The sequence below is a fragment of the Mycteria americana genome, chromosome 7, assembly GCF_035582795.1.
Source record: "Mycteria americana isolate JAX WOST 10 ecotype Jacksonville Zoo and Gardens chromosome 7, USCA_MyAme_1.0, whole genome shotgun sequence".
NCBI lineage: Eukaryota > Metazoa > Chordata > Aves > Ciconiiformes > Ciconiidae > Mycteria > Mycteria americana.
The window spans coordinates 58452830-58480569 of NC_134371.1; the positions used below are offsets into that span (position 1 = coordinate 58452830).

General features: G+C 50.5%; 1 protein-coding gene across 3 annotated transcripts in view; it reads left to right on the top strand.

Moving 5' to 3' along the window:
* Positions 1-1023: 1023 nt before the first annotated feature.
* RNF220 (ring finger protein 220) overlaps positions 1024-27740 on the top strand; it is a 225642-nt gene continuing 198925 nt past the window's right edge. For all 3 annotated transcript variants that reach the window (XM_075508622.1, XM_075508623.1, XM_075508624.1), the window contains exon 1: positions 1024-1648. In XM_075508622.1, coding sequence (XP_075364737.1) covers positions 1024-1648 — 625 coding nt within the window. The remainder of the gene's footprint in view (positions 1649-27740) is intronic.

Here is a 27740-nt window from a genome sequence, read left to right on the forward strand (position 1 = left end):
TCTACTTAAGAGTGAGTGCATTAGGAACTAAAATTACTGATCCATTCTCTCTTGTCCCCGACCCGAAAGGCAGACGCTTGCAGAGATCAGATGGCAGAAGGACCCATTATGATTTTAAATATTGTCAGAGACGCCAGGCATTTTGCTGGGGAAGTCTCCTCTCCTTTGGCTAACAGGGACTGTGTGTGCACGCGTGGGTGTTTGTGTATTACATACACCCACCCCAATACACAGTCACATTCCTACATTCCAGCTGTGTGTGTGTGTGTATATATATATATATATATGTATGTATATATATATGATGGTATCAAGTGCTGTGTGTGCAAGTACTTACCTACACATATAACACTGAGAGTGAGGGAAAAATACATGTCTGTTATGTATGTCTTTGGCGTCGTGTACAATATAACCATGTCTGCTGGGTGATTTGGGTAACTATGTGCAATAGGTATCTTTATGTCAGTTCCACCCCCTACCCCCCCAAGCAAGTTGGTGGTGTGTGTATGTGTGGGCATTCTCAAATTTATTGCAATTATATGTACGTGTCTCTTTGGCCGTATAAAATTCCAATTATAATTTGGAGTTACTATCTTAATTTTAGACCGAACCTTGTTTATTAGTGGGTTATTAAACCTGCATGTTATTACGTTCGGTTTGTCTTTCATTCATCTGCACCATTCAAAGGGATGATATCATCCCATTCAAAGGGATGATACCTTTAAACCTGGAGGGCCAGGGCTGATTCCACTAGTGTGTGAAGTTGTCTATTGATTTTCTTGAATGAGAACAGTGGCACATCGCCGGCCGATGGGTTGTAACACATGTGGCCGCCCTGCTGCTGGAGCATCCCAGGGAGATGAAACCTAACCAGTTGTGTTTTCTTTTCTTTTCTGTTTCCTTGCAGCGTTCGGAGGGTGATGATGCTCCAGTAGTTTTCCCCGCTGCATTCCCAGGCATCGCTTTGCTTTCCTTCCAGGGAAGATCGTTCCGCTTGTGATCCTGCTGAGGAAAGAGACTCCGATGGACTTACACCGGGCAGCGTTCAAGATGGAGAACTCACCCTACCTCCCCAACCCGCTGGCCTCCCCAGCACTGATGGTTCTCGCCTCCACCGCCGAAGCCAGCCGTGATGCTTCCATTCCCTGCCAGCAGCCGAGGCCTTTTGGGGTCCCCGTGTCAGCAGATAAGGACGTGCATATTCCCTTTACCAATGGCTCATATACTTTTGCCTCCATGTATCACCGGCAAGGCGGGGTGCCGGGAGCATTTGCAAACCGTGACTTTCCTCCGTCCTTGCTTCACCTCCACCCCCAATTTGCACCCCCCAACCTGGACTGCACCCCGATCAGCATGTTGAACCACAGCGGCGTCGGGGCTTTCCGCCCCTTTGCATCTACTGAAGACCGGGAGAGCTACCAGTCAGCCTTTACGCCGGCCAAGCGCCTGAAAAACTGCCATGACACTGACTCACCCCATCTGCGCTTCTCGGACGCTGATGGGAAGGAGTATGAGTTTGGCACGCAGCTCCCCTCCAGCTCCCCTGGCTCCCTCAAAGTTGATGATACGGGGAAGAAGATCTTTGCCGTTTCTGGCCTCATTTCTGACCGGGAGACCTCATCCAGTCCCGAAGACCGAAGTGACAGATGTAAGTACCTCCGTTGACTTGTTGGTTCTTCCTTAGTTGCGCCTCGTTGAGACACTCAACAGGTGGTTGTCCCGCAGTGCTGTGGTTCTTGCTGATGGCAGAGGAAACCCAGCCTTTCCTGCCTGCCAAGCTCGACCACGCAGTATTGCCTTGTCTCTTCTAAGTGGACATTGCCAGATTTTAAGGTGAGGTGCTGTTGAAGGAAACTTGTCTTCCAGCACACGGCTGGAGAGACAATGTTGACCATGCAATGTTGACCATGCTGTCCGTGCCCCAGTGCGAGGCTATAGGTGCTGGTACGTGTATGTGTGTAAACAGGGATTGTATGTGTGTAAACAGGGATTCAGCTGGAGTGTGTAGCCAGAAACTTTCCCAGAGCTTGCAGCAAGCACGTACCCCCTGCTTCTTCAGGTATTTCTTTCTGACCTTTTCTTCGTGCACACCATTCTTAGAGCAAATGCATCAGGATGCTTCAGGATTCGTGCCTCCGGTTAGGACAAAAGTGCCTTTTCCTCTGGTTAACTTAAGAATATTTCTGGCCACCGAGCTCCCTCTTTGAGACATAAACCCGAATGCGTTCTTACAATTCAATAAGCTGTGTCCCGACATACGCCGTGTGCTTTCTCTGAGTGTTTCCCCCTTTGGTGCCTGTTGAAAGGCGGTGTGCCCTTTTGCAGATTGGTGGTAGGACTGAAGGAAACCAGTCCGCACGCTCATGGCTGTAACTCCCTGCTCCCCCGTCACCTTGTCCCTTGCGGTGTTGCCTATCCGGAGGGGCAGAGCTGTCCTCCGGGACGGGCGGGCTTCCAGGTTTGCTGAACTGGGAGGTGACCCATGATGGGGGGTGCTCGGGGGGCAGCAGTGTGGTACCCCGAAGAAGAGCGCTAACTTACGATTAGAGTTTTCCTGTAAACCCAGACGTGTAGACCAAGGAGTGAGCGGTTTGCTTTTCTCATGGGCTCCTTTGTTCTGTTGAATTTTCTTCTTAGAAAAGGATTTTATTATTGTTGTTGTTGTTATTATTACTATCTTTTTTTGCAAGGAAAACCTGCTACCCCGCTCCTTCCTCTCCCTTTCAGACGTGATTTTTTCTTCTTCCCTTTATGATGCCAAGGAGAGTAATAGAGACATTGTGGCTCTCTCTCCCCTGTCGGCGCTGCTTCCTCAGGCTGTCTCCTTGAATTAGGCACTGTGCTAACTTACCGGCGCTAAAAGGCATCTGCCTAAACCCAGCGTACCTTTTCAATAAAAGTCATCATAAAATCAACCTGCCTTGTAAATCCATCGCTCTTTGGTTTTGAAATATGCTGCAAGTGTGTCTTTTATGTCGGCGTTTGCGAGGGCAGGACGATTCCCACTGAAGGCAGAAGCCGTGTATTCCTTGCACTACAAATGCGATCTCTTATCTGTCTCCCCCCCTCCTTCTGATCCACCCCTGACCGTGCTACTTTTTGCGCCGTAAGCTCCTTTCATTGTTCAGCATCTCCTCTCCCTCCTTTTGGGTCCGCAGGGGAAGTGGCTGTAGGTGGGGGCGCGTATGGATGTGTGTGTAAGCTGGTAATATCATTATCCTGGGGGGGAGGCAGGTGAGATGGCAAGGTGTAGAGACGTCTTTGTCGATGCTCTTTCCTTATCGATATAACCTGGCCGTGGAAAGGAAGCTTGCTCGAAAGAATACTCCAGGAGATAGCAGCAGAGGAGCGGGTCCGCTAGCTACATGAATTTAGAGCGCATCAGCTGCTATGGATCTTGCTAGCAAAACCCTGTCAGATACCCCATTTAAAGAAGTAAATCTGTTAAATGAATTAGACCACATGGAGCGCAGCTGCGGACAGACAGACACATCCACATCCACTGCCGTGCCTTGCCTTTGCCAACAGCGTGTGCCCAGCCTGGGGTCCTCTCCTTCCTGGGAGCAGTCGGGGCTTTGCACAGGCGCGTGCGAGAGGCAGGCGCGGTGACACCCGGCCCCGCCACCGCCAGCGCTGCGGCAAGGGACTTGCCGGGGAAAGGAAGCAGAATAAAAACTTTGCAGGCAGCTTTGAAAACTTGGGCAGAAGTGGAAGCTGTTTTGTTTTGTTGTTTTTCTTACCCATATTGTTAAATTTCTTTAAGATGCTCTGCTGCGTGGTAGAGCCGAGCAAATGCCACATCCCTGATATTTCATCGACATTAAAATTCTTCCGTAACTACCAGGACAGTGTACACTAAATATGTCTGATGGCTCCGTATCATATTCCCATCACATATAGATACTGCACCATGGAAACTTCGCTCCATTAACACGGCAAGTTTATTTGGTGTGTGCATACACGCGTATGGGTGTGTTTGCTGGAGGCCGAGAGAGCGAGCGGTGGAGCTTTTTAGAGGATCCTAATGATCTTTGATGTTGACCATCAGGAAAAAAAAACTTCCGCAGTGAGGAATTTGAGAGATCACAGTTTGCAGATGTAATCGTGATCCTGTTTTGCATTGACATTTGCATACATATTTTTGGAGTTTCTATATAAATGCATACTTTGGGGGGGTTGTTGTCTCTGAGAAGTTTTGTGCATACCTTGTGTAATTGTTATATATAACCCTTTGTAAAAACTGCCTACTTGTGCTCCTGATGGAGAATCTGCTGCAGGTAGGTGGCTGTAGATTCTAGGCAAAAATGTAATAAGGCTTTTCTACAACAGCGAGCAAAAATTATAAAATTTTCTTAGATCAGCAACACCTTTACGTGTCTAACTGGTGCTTTTCAGATTTGCAGAGCTCAATCCTTTAGCTGTATTTTTCAAATTCTTGAAAGGGTTTGTGTTACATGGAAGGTGAATTACTGTGATTGCACTGCATATTCTTCTGTACCACTGCACAAGAACCTTTTTTGAATAGCTCATTAAAATGTTCGTTCTACCCCATAGCTTAAATGGTGATTTTCTAAGAAACTTGCCTTTTAAAAAATAAATAAATAAATAAAAATTCAATGCAGAATTTTAATTTTCCTGAAAAATAGGTTTACACTTGAGATACTTTGCAGTAAAATGAGAATCCAAAGTCAGGCATTTTCATCTCAAGGAATGTTTGGAAGTTGCTCTATTTCGTCCTCTGCATCATGGGAGCAAAGTCTCATCCTCTTTTCACCAGTGGAGGAAATTCGCAGAATTCAGTAAAATTATTTGGGATATGTGGTGGTGTAACCCAGATTAGCACCTGGCCCTGTAAGATAGGTATTTGTGCAGTAGAGATTGCTCAGTCTTTTGGGTGAACCCTTCCTTACTCGTAAAGCAGGGTGTTGCTTGCCAGCAGTACCCGTACCCGTGCATCCCGGGAAGGGACAGCATCTCCTTGGGGTGCATCTGGGTGGGATTATGCTCCTTGTTACTCAGCAAATTGGTCTGAGGTGTCTGCGTTTGGCCAAGTTGTCTCTTGCTGTAAAATGCAGGTACTCAGGACATGCGGAGCGATGGAGCGTACAGGGAGCACGTAGAAAAGCAGAGCCTTTCCAGGGAGAAGCAGGCGTAATGTGTGCTGGATGGGCCCGTTCTCTTAGGTGCTTACTGAGAAAAATAATGCCATTTGTTAGAGTTTAGGGGCTTCTTGTAAAGCGTGTGTTAAAGACACTGGGAGACGTATTTTATGGGTTTCCTTTAATAAGCGTACGATAGTTGAGATTCCTAGAAGGAGTGGAAATAAATGGCACGTTCCTTTCTGCAAAAGAGATCTGTAGCCCTGTTTTAAAATCAGAAAAAAGAAAAAAGATCCCTGGTTTTATTCTTTGCTTCCACTAAAATCTGTCCCAGTGGCCTTCTGTACCCCGTCACCACGGCATCGCTTTCCCACAAAGTGACAGGCAAGAGGTCCATGCCGAAGCCGGGATCTCTTGGCAAAGAGCTGGACCTTGTCGGAGTGGACACCTCTGCCGTCCTTGCGAGGCTGCCCGCACCCCCAGCCTGCCTGGTCCACAGAAGATGGTTTCTTGTTGCTGCTTGGTCTTCACCGTGTGTTGTCTGTGACTTCTTGTGGAGCACAGCCTGATGTGTCAAGGTGACCTTCTACATCCCGGCTGCTGGCTCTTCTAGCCTCAGTTTCCCTGCTACTGCTGGTGGCTTGTGTGCCCTGGGGATGAGCGATTGAGTTGGTGAGCGCGCTGCAATCCCCGCTCATCTCTTGGGACTGGTGGGTAAAGCGGGGGTGGTTTTATTAACATTATTTTGATTATTATTTTTTATAATCACATTTAACCTTGGTTATCTGGACACAGTCGGTCTGTCCTGCAACCAGTTTCTCCCCTGCAAGAGAGTTTGTGCTGTGTTAGTGAGCTCTTTGTTCCACTTCAGGGTTTTGAAGAACATCTCTAGCATGGGCTTAGCTTTCCTTTTGAAACAACCGGTTCGTTATTGATCGAATGTAAATCGCACTTCAGGTAATGAACATCAGGGCTATGATGACCACAGCTTGAATTCCTGAATAACGTAGTGCTTTGGAAATCAGACCGAGGACTGTCTCTACAGTCACTCACCCCATCAGACGTGTGCGTGTTGGGCTTTGTGTTTACGGGCTGAGACCTCCGTAGAGTGGAGATGTATGTCTGTACATATGTACGTGTGCTGGAGAGGAAGAAGGTTTTTCTTCTTATATTTTGTGGCAGAACAATGGGTTGGAGGGGGAATGCACACATCCACACGTGCACGCATCCATTGCTCACTCTCACAGCTCTTCCTGCTGGGATGCACCACTTACGAGGCCGGTAAAATTTGGGGTCTAACGTGAAGTGATGCTTTGTTGCTAACAATAATCAGCCGTGACCATGGGAAATTGCAAGCTTAACGTTGCTTATGAAATGATGAAATGAATCAAGTGGAACGTTTGCTTTCCGTTGTGCAGTGCCCTGCGTGAGGAGTGAAGGAGCAACTGTGGATTTTCTGAAGGGGTGGGCAGGCAGATGGGCGGTAGCAGAGACGAGGGCCACGCGCCCGTCCCTGCCTCACCACCGAAGACGTGCCGTCCTCCTGGAGCTAGGTGCGCCGCGTGGAAGGAGGTCGTGGAGTATGCAGCCATCGCCTCCTTTTTCTGCTTTTCTGGCAACAACCTTCCCGCTCCCTCCGCAAACTGTTGCCAAGACTCCTTTCCATGCTGTTTGGCTTAATTGTCTTGTCGGGATAAAGAAATGTTTGAACAGTTAAAGTGGGGAAGGGCTGGATGGGAGCAGCCCCTGCCGGCTGCGGGGCCATCTGGCCTGCCTTGGATCTGCCGGTCTCCAGTTTATATTTCTCTTTCTGTGATTTGGGGCTATCTGGCGCACTCGGAATACCTAATCACCATGGTGAGAGGAGGGACGGGGCTGCCTCCCCCTCCGGCCCCTCCGGCCTCCCCTTCCCATCAATTGTCATGCAGAGCCCGGCCGGGCGGCTGTTCTGCTCGCAGCCCTCATTTGCTGTCCTCGCCCGCTCTCGGCAGAAGGATGGCTTTTAATTGATCGTTTGAGGGGGAGGGCTGGGGCTGTTTTCTCCTCCAAAATGTTTCCCCGCGCAGCCGCTGCCATCCGGCCAGCTTTCATGTTGTCTCAGCCGTGCCAGCGATGCCTCGTGCCCTTTCTCTTCTTTTTTGGAGTCCCCGAGAGTCGGTGTCAGGGCTCGTAACCGCCGTCCTCGGATCACCGAGCAACACCTAAATGTCGTATTTATCCACCTCCTGCTGGAGAGATGGGCACGGGCGCAGTAAATGTTTATCACTCCTCTTTTGCCCCGTGTGTCTGAATGCCCGTGTGAGGATATTTATTGTACAATTGCAGGGCAAACTCCCCGTCTCGCTCGGTATTTCCCATCAAAACCACGGCCCCCAAAGCGCTGGCCAAACCCTGCTTTTCGAGAAGGATTTAATCACATTACATCTTTAGTCCCATCGATCAGACTCGGCTGCTGTCACAAAACTAGGCAGGAGGAGTGACGGCAGACTTGGTGGCTGCCGTGTTGGGTTGGGGACCGGGGATCCCCACCTTGGGCACGGCTCGGAGCCGCGGTTTCCCGATCCGTAACGGGGATATAGCGATACCTCCCTCACGGCGGCGTGTGCCGCTTTGATATCTTCTGACAGAAGACACTAGGCAAGGGCAAAGTATTAGTATTATTAATATAGTACAGTTAGTAGAATATTATGAACTATTATAAATCATTACTGCTAAACTACAGTTATTAAAGGAAATGACCAAAGTGCACTTTGCGAGCCAGGATCTCTGACAGTTAAAACATTGTTTTATTATTTTACCTGCTAACTTGCAAAATTCAAGAGTTAGCAACAGTTTCCTGGTTGATCGGTGGCGATTGCGTAAGGAATTGGGAGAAGGGGGGGGGGAATGGGCGAGCATTTCAGGAGGGGAGAGCATAAGCATTAGTGCCTCCGTGATTTTTTTTTTCTCTTTCTTCGATAATTTGAAGGTCTCGAAGGAAAGAGATATACTCAGGCATGGGCCTAATCCTGCTCTGTAGGAGTGGAACTGTTCAAGGCAACGAGGTTTTAGTTTCTGGAATTCCCCGATGGAAAAAATAAAAGTGAAGGTGTTTGTGAATTGTTGCTGGTTGTTATTTGTTTGATATCATTTAGACAAGTCCCATTAAATGCTAGCAGCAGATTCATTTTTCCCTCTTTGTTTGCCTTCCAAGGAGTAGAAAACAGACATAATTATATTTTACATGAGACTGTAAGATTTCCTCTCATCTCCTTTTCTGGCTAATATCTGCAGCTATAAAATAAATTCCATTTGTGCATACATGGTGTTAGACTGAGGTAAATAACTGTCATCTAAAATCTGCCTAACCTTAATCTGCATCAGGAGCACTATAGAGAACTGTACCCATTTGTATAATATTAAGCTTTATTTTTATTATGGATTTCTAATGCAAATTCATGGTGGGGCCAAAGTTGTTTTCTTTTAATACCATATTCCAAGAAAAGCAGCCATTGAAAGCAAATTGTGGCATTTTTTATCCCGCGGTTCATGTCACTGGTGGTCTTCGATCACGTCAGTTTGCTTGATGGCCTATGAATTTTTCACCTCTCTTCTCCAGGATGGAGTAGCAGATTTGGGGACTTCTGAGGACATTTTTCAGCTATGCAAAGCAATTGAAATTCTTCGGGAATAATGGATTTCTATTTGGGAAATTTAATGTGGGATCGGATTCCTATACAGCATCCTCTGAGAAAGGGCATGTGTATTTTTTGGTAGATCTGCACATGTAATCTCTATATGCGTCTTTCTCCCCTTTCGTGCAAGCTCACTGTTTGCCGGCTTGGCTCTGCTGGCCTGAGCGATCGCTGTGTGTGCAAACTCGCAGGTTACAGATATTCGGGGCAAATTCATTGCCCTGAATTCAGTTTCCTTTACATCTCAGCACCGAAGTATTTTCCTGTTGCTGCTAGGGTATTTGTTGGCCAACTTGGCAGTCCTTCTCTGGGACCTAGCTCTCAAGTCAACGAAGGCTCTGGCTGAAGAAGGACTGTGGATTTTGGTACTCTCTGTGGCTGTCCTCTTCTTCCTTGTCTTGTCTTTTTAAAACAGGGATGGTGCTTGCGATAAGCCTGGCGTTCTTCTTTCGCCATCACTTTCTCCTCTCCTTCAGCCATTTGCTGGCGTCTTGAATTGCAGCAGTACCCAGAGCAACAGAAGAGGGGGAAAAGCAATGTTGGGAAGGAGCAGGGCAAAGAGAGATTTATTGTCTTAAACGCAGATAACACGGGGAGGGAGTCCTGGTGACAGCGAAACTGCTCTTTGAGTTCCGGTGTGGGACACTTCCATAGTATTTTTCCTCACTTGGGACATTGTCTCTAATCAGTATTGTTTTAAAACCTTCCTTTTTTGGAAACGCGAGGCTGAGATCTGCTTTCTCACTGAATTGCAGAGCAAGAATGTAGTTTGTACGTTTTCTTGTGAACACGGGGCTGTTCTGCAGTGGGAAAAGGAAGGCACTAAGCGTTTCTGGATACCCCTAAAAGGAAGAGGTGGAAACCGTGTCCTTGCTTTCCCCCAGCAGCACCGATTCTTAGTAACTGGCTCTTGCCAGAGTACCAACATCAAGTTTTTAATTTGGAAAGACCCAACAGGTTTTACGCGCGAGTTGTTTGCTGATACGGTCCCGCAGCCTTGCCTGTGCTTTGCAGATTTGCGATGCTGCAGCCCCGAGCAGGGCGAGGGCGGCAGGACGCGTCCAGTTGCAGATGCTGGGCTTGCTGGCACGGCTGGTTTCCCGAGCGCGGGCTCGTTCCTTGGAAGGAAGGTGGAGTGCTTTGCGGCTCTTGTATGAAAACTAAAGCAGAAAGTGGTGGGGCGTCAGTCGGCAGGCGAGCAGCATGCCGCCGGGGTAAAGGCTCACCAAATGCAATAGGTTTTGTAGACAGAGCAAAAAGTGAAACTCAGGGAACTGCCCCGACAGACCCATTTCTTTCTATTGGGATTTTTGCTACTTTGCTTCAAATTAAGATATTTTTAATTAAAAACGCCTCAACCTTTTAATCCGATTTTGATATTGCTTCCCTGCACTTGAAGAAACAAGTTGCAAAGCCATTTAGTATGTGAAATTGTCTGTCCTGTAACATCCCTCACTATAAGGAGGCATAGGATAATAATCCCTCATCGCAGAGCGCCTGCTTTGACAGTTGTACCGGGATGGGAAAAGACCTGGTACCAGATGACAGCTCTGCCTTCTCCTCCAACCTTGCTTCCAATATTGAAGATTTCTTTACGAGTTTTCTGTCCCAGTCCTGTCTGGGGAGAAACGCCATTAAATTCCCTACCAGGGGCCCCCACCCAAGGCCCCGCGCTGTGCCGGAGGCGATGCCAGGGTGTTTGTGAGCGGGCAGGGAGGAGAGCTCACGGGGCTGACGGGCAGCCTGGGTGCTGCACCTTGGGCTGGGCGAGTGAAAGCCTTATCAGGGTGGCCTGGCCGTGCCGTGGCAGAGCCACCCCGCGCCCCGGCCAACCTTTGGCCCATGCAGGCTAGAGGGAACCTTGGCTCCTCGTCTCTGTTTGCAGCGTAAAGGATCCTGCGAGGTCCTGATGGCTGCGGATGGGTGGGAAGTGCCATCTTGGGTACCGGGTATCAGGGCAGGTCAGAGGCGTGCAGGCAAAACGCTGCAGCACCGTCGAGGGGGCTGCAGAAGCCCGCTTCCTTCTCTTCTTTATTCTCCTCCTCGCAAACCAGTTTCACTTCCCATTACCAGCGCGGTAGGTTGGAGGTGAGCCTGCGGCAACGTCCGCAGGCTGTCAGGGTGACAGCTTTTCCCTCCTGAGCGCTTGTCTTCAGCCTCCCCGAGGAGGCAGTTTGACCACTGGCTTTTTTTTTTTTTACTGGGGAGATGAAGGAGCAGTCAGTGACCTGGGTAACCCTGCACGGAGCACGAGCAGAGGAGCTTAACGGTCACAATCAAAAAGTTGCCAGCCTGAGTGGATTCATACATCAGGAGTTGCCCCTTAGACAGGAGAAGGGGAGAACGGGCAGCTAAACTCTTATAACCCTGCTTCTTCGCCCTCGGTTTTGCACTTTGCTCGGTGCGCAGCCCTGTACGGGACTGCGGGCGTTGCTGCTGTGGTGTCCGCTCCTGGGGCTGGTTGCCACCGTCTGTGCTGCTCCCTCCTGTCTGCATCTTTGCGTTCACGCACAAAAGTGTTGCTCTCCAAGAGCTGCTCTGGTTACAGAAGAGGCACGGTGATCAGCAGCCTGCCTTCGCTCTAGATTTGGGGCTAACGTGCTCAGGGATGCTGTGCTGAAGATGCCTGGAGATTCAGTAGTGGGGGAAGCAGGGAGTCTGCAGACCTGAAATTTAGTGTCAGCAAGAGGTCTTTGAGAGAGTGTGAAGCAGAAAAGTGCTACAAGTTATTTCTGTCTTAATTTGACCAATGTGTTGTGTCCAGTCCCATGTTGGGTCCAGGGCTGAAATAAGTATGATGGTATTTGGATCAGGACTGGGATATACTGGAAAAAGTAAGCCATGAAAATTTGCAGATCTGTCTCCATTAGCCAGAAGTAATGTTCCCACCATCTCATTATTTTCCCCTCTTAAAATGAAAACAACACGTTAACTGTGGAAACAGGGGAGGATTGTGTTAGAGCAAGACAGAGCTGGGCAGAGAGAACTTGAATTGGCCTCGCTTGCATGTAACTCAGATGCTGTGGGTGTTGTAGCCTGGGGAAGCTGGGTGTGGTGTGATCCAGATCAGGCCTCAGGTTTTACGGCACATCTCAAGGAAGAAGGGGCCTTAAACTAAAAAAATGCTTCACCTTTGGTCATCTCTTCAGGAACACTGTGAGGACCCAACTCTGCCCTCCAGCCTGTGCATCTCCCACCCGGGCGCCCACCCCGGGGAGCGGGCACGCCCTGGCGAAGGCTGGGGAAGGTTACGATGTCAACGAGAAACATCTGGGTCTGTGTTCTCCCAGATGTCGCCAGTTGTGTCTGGGTTGTTAGCTGCACCTGGGCAAAGAAGAAGAGGAAGTCCCTGGGTGGTGTGATGGGTTTTGCAGACCCTGGGAGGAGAAGGCAGTTAGACACCACTTGCTGATAGTCCCTCTGCTATGTACTCAGGTGGCTCGCCGACGTTCGGGTGATCCAGGACCCACTTTTTTTGCAGCTAAGGAAATGTGTCATCAACTCGTCACATACCGATTATTTTACTTTTGTTGCACGTTCCTAGCTTGGCTGGTGTGGGGGTATTGAAGATGAAGGGCACGTTTATTGGCAGAGCTGAGCGTGCCTTCTCCTCGCAGCCACGCGGAGCAGGAAGAGGGAAGGGCTGCCCGGGCAAAGCCCCGAGCGTAGGTTGTGCTTGTGCTGCGGGCTCTATTGACCTCGGACAAGCAGAGTCATTTCTCATCGCCCATCTTTAAAGCGGGGGTTACGATATTCTCGTGGCACAGCCGTATGCTGAGGGTGGCTGTGTTCACGTTTCGGAGGTGCTCGGGTCCTAGGGCAGGGGTTATAACCGTGGTACCCGGATGGTTGCACCAGGATTGAAAAGGCGGCGTGGGGGGAGGGACGGAGGCTTGTTTAATAAACATTATCATTGGGATTTATTCTGAAGAAACAGTTGCCGGATTTTTTTTTTTTTTGGTGAAACTTGGATGAACAGCTGAAATCAGTGGCTAGGAACTGTAGAGAAAGAAACGGGGGGAAAAATTTGGAGTAAGGTAGATAAAAGTGAGAGATAAAAGAAATAATGCAGGGAAGGATGAGTAATCGACATTCTTGGAGTCGAAGCGCAGGCTCTGGCTTCCTTCCTGAGCAGTAAAATAAAATTAAAAAAAAAAGTCTTTAGAACAACAAAACTCTGGACGCGCTGGTTTCCTTCCTGACAGGCCCAGCCTCGGTGTTTCGATGAGTCCTCATTGGCAACCAGGGCTGATCTAAAGGCCAAAGGCAGAAAGATTGGGGGGAAGGGAGAGAGGTTTAACTCTTTGAGCTCTGCTGGAAAACCAGAGATCTGCTTTGCGTGGGTTCCTTTTGCCATCGCTGGAGCACAAACAGTGTTCATTGTGGCTCGGAGGTCTGGGAGGTGATCGGTCCCTCCATCCCGGTGCTCGGTCATGGTCAGAGTTAATGTTAAAACCCAAAAGTAAGTGCTTTTAATCCTTGTGGATAAAATTCCTTGGATTTGGCATGGCACGGCATGAAGCAACAGCACGGATGAGCAACACGGAGTGGACTGGCACGTCTTAGTAGGAAGCCCCGACCCGCCGCTGTCGCTGTCTCGGGGATGCCCATTTTACTCGTAGCATCCCGTTTATAGGGCAGTGCCGCTCCAGCGTCTTCCGTTAGCGCGCGTCCCGGCTGGGAAGGAGCGGCTGGGGGCAGGAGAGCCCGTCGTGCCCCAGAAGGCCCTGGGCAGCTTGCAGGGAGCCAGGAGCGCGGGAGGGGAGGCCGTGTGCGCGCTAGACAGGTTGAATGGCTGGGGCAAAGCTTGTTTTGCAGCTAACTCTCTGAGGCTCGCCGCTCTCCGCAGGGTTCCCCTCTCTGAAAGGTCGAAGCTACTTCTTAATTCTCGGCAGCTGACAAAATATTTATTTTCAGGTACTTAAAATATTATAATTTGAAGCGGAGTCCAGGGCCCTGGCTGGAGCTGAGCTTTTGTACTAACAGCTTCAGTGAAATGCCTTTTTCCTCCTACAACTTGCCAACAAATGCTTGGAAAATAATTGTGGGACAGTCATCCCTTTAGTGAGCAGATCAAGAAGATTTGAGACTTGCCAGAGACTTTCAAAGGACAGGCCAAAGGTTCAAGTTGTTGCCAGTTCTATTTGTCTTAGCCTTTATACGTACTTTTGTGTCATTAATTTCATCAAATGTCTGTGGGTAAAAGGCACCCAGCGGGCTGCCGCTTTTGCTGAGCTCTCTGGGTGTACTTGGACACCTCTCGGGAAATAAGCCCACCTTTTTGTCTAGGGAGAGAGATTAAACCCACCACAGCTGTAGCAGAAAGAGGCTTACCCGCTGGCAGGCTTGTGATAACCTGGCACGGAGATAACCTGGCAGTGCCCGTGAGCTGCTCCTGTCCTTTCTGCAGCCCTTTTAAAGCAGGTTTTGCAGGGAGATGCGCACATGAATGATGCTCCCTCAGTGGTACCGTACCTGTAGGACCTGTAGAGACCTACAGAAAGAAGGTGCCACGCTTGGATTTTGTGGAAGTTACTGAAATGAGGGCTCAGCAAGAAGGAGAGGTGACCAGAGGCCGGGCAGAGGGGAGCCCAGCGCCCCGGGTTCTGGTCCTGGCCCTGCTGTTGTGTCCTCAGGATAATCACGTATTTTTTGGGGTGTTGGCAGGTCGTTCTGTTGATTTTGGTAGGCAGGGCATCTCTGTTGAGCTGTTTGCAAGGGCTGCCCTTGCTGGAGTAACAGCTCTGTTGGCACTGTCCTCTCCTGGGGGCCGTGCAGCAAGAAAAGCGGAGAGGATGCTGTTTTCTCAGCAGGATCCCTGCAGGCAGAGCTTCCCTGCCCTTCTCTTGTGCTCTTGTGCCGCAAACCTCTTTTCTTGGTGCTCCCATCGCTGCCTGCGTCCTGACAGCTGCTTTCCTACCCTTTCTGCCCCGGTGCAGCCGGCCAAGCACGTTAATTTTTCGGCAGAAGTGTTGTAATGATTAGGCAGCTCGTCGGAGGGTTTAGCAGTACTTAACCAGATGTGAAAAGACTCGTCCCATGGTCCCCGCTCTCTCGCTGGGCTCCAGCCAGCTGCCTTTTCCCGCCTGCTCAGGTTGCCTAGAAAGGGCTGTAGGAGATCTCCCTGCTGCCCTGGCTCCTCTTGCCTCTCTTCTTATGCTAAACACTCATTTGTAAAGGAGAAGGAGGGAGGGTGGAAATCCTTGGGCTGTTTGGGAGAAGAGCAGCAAAGAATTAAAAGCAGACACCTGCAGCGCTCAGACTTGAGACCTCCGCCATTAACTCTTCCCGGGGCAGCATCCCCCGGGCTTGCGGCCCGGCTTTCGGTGCCCGGCAGGGCTGCGTGGCGGGATGCAAGGGCTAGAGCGGGCGGTGGTGCTGCCCAGGGCTCCTGATGGCCTCTCGTTATATATAATCTCCATCAACTTTTATATATATATATAAAAATACATATATATATATATAATGAGTTATATATATGTAATCTCCATCTCCCCTGCCTCAGTTTCCCTCCCTGTGGGGATGACGCTGTTTCCCTGTCCGCTGTCCTCTATAAGCATTTATACACAAGGCAGTATTATTATCACTAACGTGGTTATAAAACAAGGTTGTAGTAAACTGTATTGTCTGCCTAATCCATATTAATGGGAAAAACTGTTGGAGACAGGATATTGGCCTGGATGGCCCTTGGACTGAGTCATTCTGACAATTCTTACATTTCTACGGTAAAGTTTTATAAATACACACTGGCACCGTATATTATGTTTAAAAAAAATCTATATACAACCTATAGGTTTATGGTTATAGAGAGAAAAGACGTATTAAATCAGCAAGACCGAGGGAGCAGACAAGATATAAAAATGATACTGTATTATGCTAGAACTTATTGAAAATCCCAACGCATCTTTTTTCGTGTAAATGGTAAATTCTTTTCTATGTTCTGAATTTGTTTCTTAATGTGTGTCACGTACCAGAATAGTAGCATGGGCACAGTTGCAAATACGGTATGTGTTTTATTGTGAGTATTATACTGCATAGCAGAGTAAGGGTGTTGAATATTGCAGTCAGTTATATACAGCTGTAAATGGGCGCTACCTGCTGTTCTGTATACAGCGAGCTGCATATTTATTAGTAAATACCAGTCTAGGTAAAATAAAAATAAAACAGGAAGTTGTATTAAAGACTTCAAGGTTTAAAACTAGTTTGCACAAAGCTCCTGGGATCCCACTGCAGGGAACGGTCCTGCATTTTCCGGCATTAAGTCTTTTCCATCTGATTTTTCTAGTTCTGTGAATTTGAAAGCCTCTGCTCAACTCCCCCGCTCATCAGTTTGTGGAATAATTCATACGCGTTTCAAAGCAGGGTAAAGATTGGGTTTGGGGCTGGGGAAATTGCGTGTCGGCTCCTTCCCTGGTGTAGCTCCAGCTGAACGTCTCGGAGTAGCTCTGACGGGTGAACTGCCGAGGGAGGACTCGTGGTTTAGGGGAACGCGCGCGTCACACGCGCGTGCACGTGGCACCCGGAGCCGCGGGCGCTCGGTGCCCGCAGCAGGAAGGCCGGCTTGCGGGCGGAAAGCAAACCCCGCGTTTTCTGGGGTGCTTGCAGGCTTTCCGACTGACGGACACTTCTCCAGAAACAGAGGCATCAGGGCAGAGCGCGGACTCCAAAATGAGCAATGGCTTCTGAAATACCTGAGTGTTTAACCTAGAGGGAGCTCTCTTACATGAAGAATGAGACTATTGGCACAGCTTGCCTGCACGGCTTTTAGCGTGTGTATCTTTAGCAAACTTCTGCCTCCTGCATCCTCGGCTTGCGCTTCTGGGTACCACATTTCCCTGGGCTGATGCACGGAAGGTTGGAGAAGTCCCGCGGGTAATTTCTGCGCTCTCGGCTGTGTAGGGGCCAGAGCGGGAGCCTCGCTCGGTTTCCAGAGGTTGCTCCTTGTGGAAGTCAATGGAGATTTCTTCTGGCAATAGCATTTCTTCTATTTTTCCTGCTCCTGGTAGCACCGTCGCACTCATCCTGGCTGCTGGGGTGCCAGGGTTGGGGTGCCTGCTCCGCCGGGAGGAGGAAGGGCTCCTCAGTGGGGAACAGTCTTTTGTTGGCTGCTGAGGGTGCTGTTAGCAGGCTGATTCACACAGGAGATATTTATGTGCTAGTCCGGGGTGGCTCAGTTGCTCCCTTTGGGTCTCTCCTTTTAAATGGCTTCATATCCCTTCAGCCTCCTCGGGGTGGGTCCAGTTGCCTGAATACAAATCCCTGATGTTTTGGGGTTAGATGAACTGGTATTTCCTTTCCTGGAAGCTGCGTGATGCTGGAGGTGACACAGATGGATGACGCGAAGATGCTTGCCCTGTGCAGGGACAGATCCATCTCCGACCTGGTGCGAGTCTTTCAAACCCCGCAGGTCCTGCTCCCAGCGGGTGCGGGAGCTCGCAGCCGGGGCCCCAGGGCAGCCTGTCTCTGGACACTGCAGCGCATCAGTGAGAGGCGTGAATGAGCTGGCAGGGAGCTTGTAGCCTTGCTGAAGTGCTGGTGCAGAGGTCTTCGAGAGCCGACGGTGCCTGAGATGTCATTTAAAAGGAGGGCTGAGTAAAAGCAGGACTGCGCAATTCTTTCCTGGGTCCAGAAAGCTCCTGTCTGGGAACGGTGGGCCCAAAGAAACAGCTTGATGGTGCTGGGGTCAAGCTGGAGGGATCGAGAGTGGTGATGCTGCCCTGTTCCCCCATCGCACCCCCTGGCAGCCTGAGTCCCCATGGTGGCTGCGTTTGCCCCAGCAAGTGGCAGGAGGGTGGCACTGTCGCTGCTGGGGGACCAGCAGCCTCTTTGCTGGGGAGCCTCTCTCCCCAGGGCAGCCGCCCTGCTGCTGTCGCTGTCCTGGCCCCGGCTGAGAAAAGAACCACCCCAAAAAGCAGAAAGGGGAGGTTCATCCAGCCTGGGTGTGCCTGTGGGGAGCCCGGCCGGGAGAAGCTGGGAGCTGAAACCCAGCCCGCCAGCCAGAGCAGGCTTTCCCAGTCGCAGCCCAGTCTCTTCTTGGGGCCAGTCTAAGCTGCTTGGCACAGTCTGTCTGTCTGTCTGTCTTCCTTCCCATTCTAACTTGTAAGAAGCTTAACAGTCTGGGGGACAGAGGGGGCTCCTCTCTCTTTTGCAGCCCCTGCCTTAAGGAGTTTATTTCAGTAAGCTGGGCAGGGGCCTGGGGCAGAGGAGGAGGGCAGGGGTCCTTTCCCCTCCGGCACGCTGCTTGCCGAGAGCCACGGCATCGTCAGCAGCTCTGCCCCTCGCACGGGCATCCCTGGGAGCTCGGGAGAGATGAGGTGGGGCGGTGGTGCTGGCACCCGGTGCGGCCGCTGCTCCTCGGATGCTTCCCTGCTCTCCGGGTCTCTCTAGGCGAGAGCTGGAGGTTGCTTAATTAGCTTTTTGTCTCACTCGTGGCCCGGCTGACCTACCCTGCCCCTCCCCAGCTCTGTGGACCTACCGACTAAGAGCCTGAAAGGAGGACGAGGCAGCCTAGGTGCAGAAAACAGAAAGGCCACCGTTTCCGCAGGAGAAAGCAGGGAGATGCTGGCGGAGTCTCTCTGGAGAGTTTTTATAGCGGAGTTTGTGGAGAGCTGAATTCAGCCTTTCAAATACCTTGACCCTGGCGTGCGGGGTTGGGGTGACCCTTCCGCAGCCCCGCTGTCCGGCGGCTGGGCTGCTTTAACAGAGGGCTGCAGAGAGGCGAAGCTGGGGGGAAATTAAGGACAGCTGGGGTAGGACAGCGCGTGTTTTCCTGTGGGTGCTTTTCTTTTTACTGTTTTTTTGTTGAACGAAGGAGTTTGGGGAAGAAAAGGGCGTGTGTGAGGGTAAGGAGCTGAATGGGGAAGGTGGTTGGAGGGAAGAAATGGAGAACTAAAGCACCTTTTTAATCTAATTTTTAAAGAAAAGCTTTGCGCTAACTTTTTGTGTCTTCAGTTTGTAGTGCAGTCTGTGTTTTTCCAGAGAGGGCAAGGAGAAGTGTGAGCAGCAGAGGCAGGAGGAGTTACTTTGATTGAAGCCATCAATTTGGCTTGAAAAATGCCAGAGGAAAGTAGGTGGGATCAGAATAAGCACTTTTCCTGGGCACGACTTCTTCTCTCTGTCTCAGATGATGTCCATTCCTTCCCCCATCTCGCCGTCTTTGCTTTGCTAGCTAGCAAATCGTACCCTATCCATCCTTCCCCTTTCTGTGGTGGGACGAGGAGATTCTGGGAAGCGGCTAATTGCGAGGATATCTCCCCTGGCCTTCTAACGAGGTTAGGGGATGCTGTGGGAGAGAGCAGGATGAGTGGGCGCACCCGGCTTTGGGGTCTCAGCAAATTTCTCTGCATGTTAATAGTTCCCAGGCCCCACCCCATCCCCTTTCTGTCTTTGACAGGAGGAAGCCACACGGTTGAGTACAACTCTCATGAAATTCAGCTCCTTGAGGGCTTGTCCAAGTGTGGTTAGAAAAAACCAACCCGTTACTCTAATGGTTAGCTTTAAAGAAATCTGTTGACTCTAGGGAGCAATGAGAGAGCTCAAAGCGCTGTCCTTCAGGGCTGCTTCAAATACTAGAGTGGCAGACCAGTCCTGAAGTCGCAGCTATTAGATGTAAACTCTTGCAGTGAGAGGTCCACCCAAGATGCCCAAATTGCGCATTTAAAAATGATGCCAGGGTTGGTTTGGTGCTTGCCCGGCGGCTGTGGATGCAGCCTGCGTTGTGGTTGTAGCCTGAAGTGCATTATCTCGGGCTCAGTCGTCCTGCGTGCTGGATGAAGATGCGTCGCGTGGGAGCGGTTGGTGCAAGGAGAGTCCTGCTTCCCGGGCTGTGCTGCGGCTGGGGGTGCTGCTCGGCGAGGAGGGTCCCAGCCCTGCCCTCCTCACGTGGCTCGAGCAGCCCGGGCCCTTGCAGTGAGCAGTGCACCCACAACCCAGATTGTCTCTGCTGATGGTGAAGGGACCGTAGTGTCGTGGCGTTGCTCACGCGGGCGCCTGGGTGAAATGCTTGTGGTAGGGACTGTGAATGTCCTCCCCGTGCAGCAGAAACGCTGCATCTCCTCTTCCTCTCTCCCTTGTGGTCCCACGTCCACGGCCCAGCAGATACCTGCTGTTTGAGGGTCTGGCTGCAGCAGTTTTTTTGTTCTGCATCCAAGTTTCTTGAGAGTGAGTTCCCTGCAGGTCTCTGCTCTTTGCCCAACACAAGCAGCCCTCCTTGTGCGTTTGACCTTGCACAGAAAGTTAGTTTTTCTTTTACGAGCCCCCAGGGGAGGTGGGTGGCTCCCCTGGAGCAGAGCAGGTCCTGTGTCCTGTGCAGGGAGGTGCGGAGGCAGCTTTAGGGGGTGCTGGTTTCTCATCAGGAATTCCCACCAGTCGTTAGCTGTTCGGAGTGAAATGCTTTGGCTCCTGAGGAATTCCTGGGAATCTCAAAGGGTTAAAAAAACCTGGCACTTCTGAGTTGTACCTAGCATGATCTTCCCCTTCTCTTTACCCCCTTCCCCTCATTCACCAGTCAAGAGAGAGCATTAGCCCAAGGTGCCGTAGGTGTACGAAAACAGGCTGATTTATATTAAATGAATTCGCAGCACTCCATGTTGTCACCAGTGGCTGTCTCACTGTTCATGACATGGGGATGAGAAAGAAACTGCTCTTCTGTCCCACGAGACACCGCCTTTATACCTAAAGATATTAACAGTGCAGAGAATACCAGGAGCAGCAGCCTGCAGGGAAAATGGAAAGGACTTAATATCCACAGCTTGCAGAAGGAGAGCGGCTCAGGACATTGGCGTCGGGTGGTGGGGCCTCGGAGGTGGTGGGAGCGTCCGTAGGAAACGGGAGCAGGGATGAAAGGGCGAGGACTGGGGGGGATCGCTGTTGCAGCCTGAGACTGTTTTCAGAAACAATCATGGACCTTTGGTGGGTCAAAGGAAGAATGGGGAGTCCTACACATATCCGTTGTGTGTCCCTAATAAAAGCGTACCCCCCAAATGAGGAGGCGGGTAGGGGATGGTGAGTGTGTCCTGAACGCGCTGAGAAAGGCGAGCAGGAGAAGAAAGGCTGTCTTCTCCCGGTGGCCTGGCACAGGTTATCGTGCGGTCGCAGGTGCGGGAGAGGCTGCGGAGAGCTTGTCCCCAGGCGACGTGCCAGGGCTATGGGGTGACATAGTGCTGTGGCTGATGTAAGGCTGTCTCACGCCATCCCTCCGTGGCTAATCTGACTTGGAACAGCCCTCTGAGTTAGTGTCGGCTCTTTTCTGCGGGGCAGAGGGGTGACGATCAGCTGCACAGCTGCTCCGGGCAGGGCGGTCTGGCCGGGCGCCGGTGGCTGATGGAAGTTCGCAGTCCCCTGCCTGCGCGTGGGTGTCATTGGCGGCATCGTCGTCTTCCCGCGCTCTGCACGGGGGTCCGGGCGGCTGCGAGCGGAGGAGCGAGGGTGCTGCCGGCTGCTGCCCGCTACCTGGTGGCCCCTTCGGGCCCTTCTGTGGCCCTCAGCAGGTCGTGACCTGCACTCGGAGAAGCCCTGCTTTAGATCAAGGCTGGCACACGGGCGGCGAAACCCAGCTCAGCAGCGTCCTGCTGGGAGAGGAGGACCAGGCTCCGGCATCCCCAGCAAATGGACTTTGAAAAGGCCTCCTTTTCTTTACATAGATGTGTTTTCAGCTCTCACCTAGACTTCAAATTTAAAAGGTCCTTGCCTGGTAAGTCAGGAGAGATGTAACTTTGGCTGGCAAACTTTGGGCTTGATTTAAATGAGGGCAGCGCTTTAAAAATAAATCCTTCTTCCCCTGCTTCCCTAAGATACATCCAGGTAGGATGCGCTCCACGGTGGCTTAATGCTCCACTTTAAAGAGATAATTTTGGCCAAAGCCACCCTTCTGTAGGAGCCCATAATTAGCAATTAAAGCACAAAAAATATTTCCATCGAGTTACTCCTAAATAAATGCTTGTCACTGCTGATCAGAGTTGGTTTATTTCCATGTGTGTTTTCCTTCCTTCTTTTTTTGTATAACTTACGGCCCCGTAAATGCTCAGCAGCTGTTAATATGATTCTGTCGATACGTTTACCATGGTGATTTGGCTATATTTGGCGAGCGTGTGAAGAAATCACTCACTGGTTAGAAGGAGGAAAGACAAGCTGTCGATACCAAGGGAGAAATGCTAATAACCCCGGTGACAAATCATTCCTGGGAATCTCAAAGGGTTAAAAAAAAAAGCAGCAGCACTTCCCGGAGAGAGGGGCCTTGGCGAGTGAAGGTGACTCATCAGGAGCTGCAGACACCAGCTGTCATCTCCAGCTCCTCCTGTGCTTAATCACTTCACTTTTCTAAAGAAATATTTTGTTCTAATTCAAACAGACCTGGGCTTGTTTGTTTTTTATGAATTATTTACTGGTGAGGAGAACCTCTTGAGGTATCCATCTTCACTCAGAAATAAGTGGACTCTCAGAGCCTGCTTGCAGCACTTCAAAGCACGCAGTCCCCTCCGTGATGAGCCGGTTTTTTTTGAACACCCACTTAAATCCAGAATAAACCCCAGAAAGTCAGCTCTGGCACTTGGATCCATACTGGAGGGAATGCACACAGACTTTGGCCTCATCTAGTTGCTCTTGGAAAGACATCCCTGCTGGCGGCTGTGGGGCGGTGATGCTCTAAGTGACTGCCACCGGTTTCCCAGCGTGGAGGTGGAGACGTGCCCCCGTACCGACGTGCTCCGAGGCGCGTTCCGGCAGCAAGCACGTGCTCGCCATGCACAAAGCAAGCGCGTGAAGGGGCTGGTGTGTGCCGCCGGCCCCCCTCTGGGCACTGACACCCCCCAGCTCTGGGCCATGTTTCTGTTACTTAATAAACCCATGACCAAATTCCACCTGGCGGTTCTTGGCTTCTGCTCTTTGCACATTTATAGCTCTTCCAGTGGCAACGGGAGCTCATATGATATTTCGCAGTCCCAAAAGGTCTGATCCAGCAGCCGTGGAAGTAAATAAATGGGAAAATTTGCACTGACTGGACTGGGTATCAGATTAGTCCCTAAATGTTAGTTGATCTGCTTTGGGGTTATGACAGGCAAATATTGCCCCACGGTTACTGCTACAGGAATAATCGATCTACCTGTCTTGGATATGTCTAGGCTGCCTATCATCACTGTAATATCTAAGTGAGTGTTACCTCCCAGGAAGGCTGTGCCTGACCAAATAAGTTGCCTTTTCTTTGTGTGGTCTGAGACCAGAGAGTGCAGTTTTCAGCGCATTTAAGATCATTTCTACTTGGCACTTATCTGCCTCACAGGATATTGCTACTTGACTGCAATGTCCTTATTACCTACTTCTTACATTTCATTTAGAATTCTTTCTTTAAATTTATTTTTTACTAAATAAATAACATGATCTGTGAATAAATGACTTGGTCCTCAAAACAATTTAGACAGACAAAGTGCCTTGAGTGTGATTTAGCTTGAGTGGTGTAAGTTGCACGCTTATACAAGCTTCAAAATGACGGGAAAGATAATCCCATCAGGCAGCCTGTAAAACAGAACAAGCCTTGAGAAGGGTTTTCTTGTATACAATTACACTTAGAGAGAAGGGTTTTCTTGTATACAATTACACTTGGAGACACAGGATGAGGAGGAAGGGGATTCGGGACCTGGGGAGGCTGAAAGAGGCAGCTGGTTGCGTCCTAGACACTTATTGGCACTAAGGCCCCTTCACGTGAGTCACCGCAGCCTAGGGAAGCTGGAAAGGAGATGGGCACAGCATCGTGGAAAATGGCTCTGGTGCCCCATCAGCACAGGTCTGGTGCCCCATCAGCACAGGTCTGGTGCCCCATCAGCACAGGTTTGGTGCCCCATCAGCACAGGTCTGGTGCCCCATCAGCACAGGTTTGGTGCCCCATCAGCACACGTCTGGTGCCCCATCAGCACAGGTTTGGTGCCCCATCAGCACAGGTCTGGTGCCCCATCAGCACAGGTTTGGTGCCCCATCAGCACAGGTCTGGTGCCCCATCAGCACAGGTCTGGTGCCCCATCAGCACAGGTTTGGCCCAAGGGCTTTGCACCGACGCCGGCCGCAGCCGCCGGTGTGTTGCAGACCTGCTGGGAACGCGATAGGAGTGTGCTGCGTCGTGCAGCCTCTTCTCCATCCCATGGGTTGTGTGCAATGGGGCATATTTTAGCCTCATTCCAGGGCTGCTCTTGTGTGTCCCCGAAGCCTGCAGCCTGCCAGCTGCCCCTGAGCATAAGAGACAAAAGTGCCCGAAAGTCTCCTTTGTGCCCCATTTCTGTTGGGAGAATGGGAACGTCCCCTGGAAAATAGGACGCATGAAAGCGATGCCTCTACTGAAGTCAACAATATATTTGCTTTTGATTCCTCACTTTTTTTCTTTTCCCTTGCAGAAGGCCCTTTAAGCAACACTTTTTTTAAGGGGCACTTTTGACACCCAAGCCTCTTCTTCCTGCCTCCTTCCACCCCTTTCTCCCTCCAGCCCACACAATCTGTCGGGTTCCCCCTCTGCTCCCCTCCTGGTGCAAAGATAAAGACATTTGGGGTAAGAAGTTTGCGCCGTATTCATTAGTGATGTGTAAGTTAGCAGAATTGAGGACTTCTTTGGGATTTTTGCCACTTACTGTGAACTCTGGGATCCTGCTTTTTACAAAGCAGCGGCTGGTGGAAGGCACAAAATACAACAACTGAGGTTCACTTCTGAGCCAGTTTCTTGCCTTTTTTCGTGTGTGAAAAGTTCCTGACTGTGTGTTGATTTTCTTGAGATCGTGTTTATTTAAATCAGGATAATAATCTTCCAAATATACCCTAAAATTATATAGCCATATAAATCCTGTCATAATATATTCAGTAAAACTGTCAGGTGATCATTCTTAATGTAAGATGAGACCTTTTCATTTTCATCCAGTCAGTTAGCACTAAATTAACTCCTTGGAACAGGCTCAGAGTCATTCATTTGAGTAAATACCCCAGTTATTTATCGAATATACGGCATTGCTGTCTGTCTCGGGGCTGGGAGCGAGGGGCTCCGGTCCTTATCCCAGCTCCAACACCGGTCAGTCGGGGTGCTTGAAAACTTCGGTAACCCCCACGCAAACATTCGTTTTGCTCTTAATCTCGGTGCAGCCATGAGCTGATTTCCCAACGGCGGGTTCAAGCACGGGCTAGGCTGCAAGCAGGACTCCTGATCCGCTGCCCCGGCAGCAGCCCAGGAGCAGGAATTGTCCCACGCTGGCTCGAGCACTCGGGGACATGGCAGGAACCGTGTCTTGGCATGCAGCTGAGGATGCTTTGTCCGTGGGCTCCTTGGAGGAGGGCTCTGACCAGTTGGACTGGCTCTGTCCTCCTCGGTCACCTCACCTCAGAGCACCTTTTCTAAATGATTATTTTTCCCAACCTTTTTGATTCCTAACCAGGAGAGGTCTTCTAAACCTCCAGCCAGGAACTGGTCTGGGCACATCAGGACCTCCGTCTCCTCCTCTGGGGAGGGAAAGGTGCCAGCAGGTGTGGGAGAGGTTTGCTGTGGGGTTCACCATGCATGGCTGTTTAGAAGCAGCATTCAGACTAGTGCTGGAGTCCCAGAAGGGCTGTCACTGAGATAAAGACCCTCAAAGAGCTTCAGCTCACTCTTCAGTAGGGCCATTTTGTGGAGTGCCTGGTCTGTTACAGCCTCCTCTCCGTCCCCAGAGAGGCCAGGGCCCCTCCTTTACTCCTCTTCGTCCCTCCTCTGGCTGCCGGGCCAGCGGGGAGCATGAACGGTCAGCAGACGCCTGCCACAAAACAAGATGGAAATTGAAGCGCTGCCTGCAGGGGATTCCCTGGAGGACTCAGATATTCTATCAGCACACACTGTTTGGATGTCCAGTCCCATGATGGAGCAGGAGGGAGAGGTGAGCTTCTTTCCCTGCATCCCTGAGAAGCCGGTGGAAGTGCCTCCAGAGATGCCCTGGCATCCAGCCCACAGCCTGGGAAGCACGGACTCAGCCAGGTTCGGGGAAACACCTTCCTTCTCCTGGACCTAAAGAAAGAGCCTTGCTGGCAGCCCTGTATTCAGCTTGCCAAACACAAAAGCCAAATTAAAATAAACGAATCAATGAATCAAATCCTGACTGTCCGGAACCGGGCTGCAAGGAGACACACTCATCCTGCTCTTCTGGGAGATCGAATTCACTACGCAGATCAAAGAAAGAAGAGGAAAAGCTCTTCAAAAGTCAGGAAACAAAATCGCCTTGGCCTTCCTTTAAAGAAGGAAAGTTACTGGACCGCAGCCTAAAAGAACCAGAGGAGAAAGCATCAAAGGGAAGCTCTTAGTCACACGTGGCTCCGTGCAAGGTGAGGTCTGCCAGGTACCAGACGTCCAGTTTGAACTGACAAACCTCGGCTCCCAAAGAGCAGCCTCTTACGCTGCCTACGGGAGTTCTGCACCCCCTCCCCTAGAAAAAATGAGAAGATCAGAGTAAGGGAAAAAAGAAATTAAAAGGCTTGCCAGGTTTATTCATAAATTCTTCACAGTCCTGCAGAAAAGGGAGGGCTGTTCCTTTTCTTATTTCTTCTGGTTGGTGCCCATTTCAGCTATAGCCCACCTAAAACAAAGATGGTGAGGGTGGTCAGGTTGGTCTCTCCTCAGGAGGGTGGAAAAGAAATCCACCCTCATTTGAGGACGGCGTGTCGGGTGGGCATCGCAGGTTGAGTAGTAGGAAGATGTGCCAACTGCAGATAAGACAAGAAGTTTGGAGCTTAAACTGAAGCCTTTCTGTCAGCTGTTATTTTCTGGCATGGGGTGACAAAGCAATGCAATAGGCTGTCTAGGGAGTGGGGAGCACTCAAAGGTTTCAGGAGCAAATTAAGCTGAATTATTTCAGGAATGTCTTAAATTTAGCTGGTTCCGCTTTTGGACAGAAAGAAGCAGATAACCTCTCATTCACCCTTCCACGTCTGCGTGATTTTGTGATTCTCCAGGTACCAAGTTCCCTGTTGTGCAGACGCGAGGTGTGGAGCATTGGGTGCTCTCCTAGAAATGCACTCCAGTTTCTGTGGGACCTCAATACTGAGGTAGCCTGTTGGGTGGGGAGATGCTTTAATAAACAAGAGGCATAGCAGATTAAAGTGCAGGATCAGCAGCTGGCAGCAAAAAAGGTTCCATGTTTCAGCACACGGTCAACTGGAAGAAGGGAGAAAGCAGTTCTCTCCCCCTAGAAGAGGAAAGAAGATGCAAAGGGGAAAAGTGTGGACAAGTTGTGCAGGGATTGGAAGCAGGGAGTGCAGCTAGAGAGATGGCCCTTATATCTTTCAAGCCTAGGGGCTGCAGGAGTACGGTCACCCCGGCCATCTGGTGGGGTCGCCTGTCCAGAGGACTCACAAAATCAAAGCTGCGGTGTGTGGCTGCCCGAGGAGGACCACCCGCTCGTAGGTACCCAGGTCTCAGCAGGGGGGATGCCAGGGCTCGGTACGGCAGGATGCTGAAGCCTTTTATCTCCGTTTTCTTAGTCTGGCTGACCCAGGGCTATTTCGATGCCTAACTGGGATTTTGTGTAGTTTGTTTTAGTTTAGTATGACATTGTTTAGTGTTTAAAGGTTACCTGGGTTACAAATTTTACTGTTGTATTGATTGACTGGTCTTTTCTGCCTTGTTGCTGAGGATGAGAAGGAATTGAGAAAAATGTTCCCGATTCCCCCACCAAACTGGAGTACTCTTCCCTACAGAGGGAAACCAGTTTCCCCCCAGCATTTTCCTCTCCTACCATCTTGCTATGTGCAAACATGCACACAAGGCACGGGCTTCTTCCAGTATCGCACAATATACTTAAAACTCACATTTGCGCACTGCTTTATATTTCTGCCGGTGCAACTTCTGCTTCTGGATGTGTGCAGCAAGGTTTTAAAAAAGCCAGCGATAACCAGCGTGATTCTTTTGAGCAAGGTGTTTGTGGGGGAAGGCGGGTCAGAGACCAGAGGAGGATGCTCTGCTTTACGGCAGCCTGAG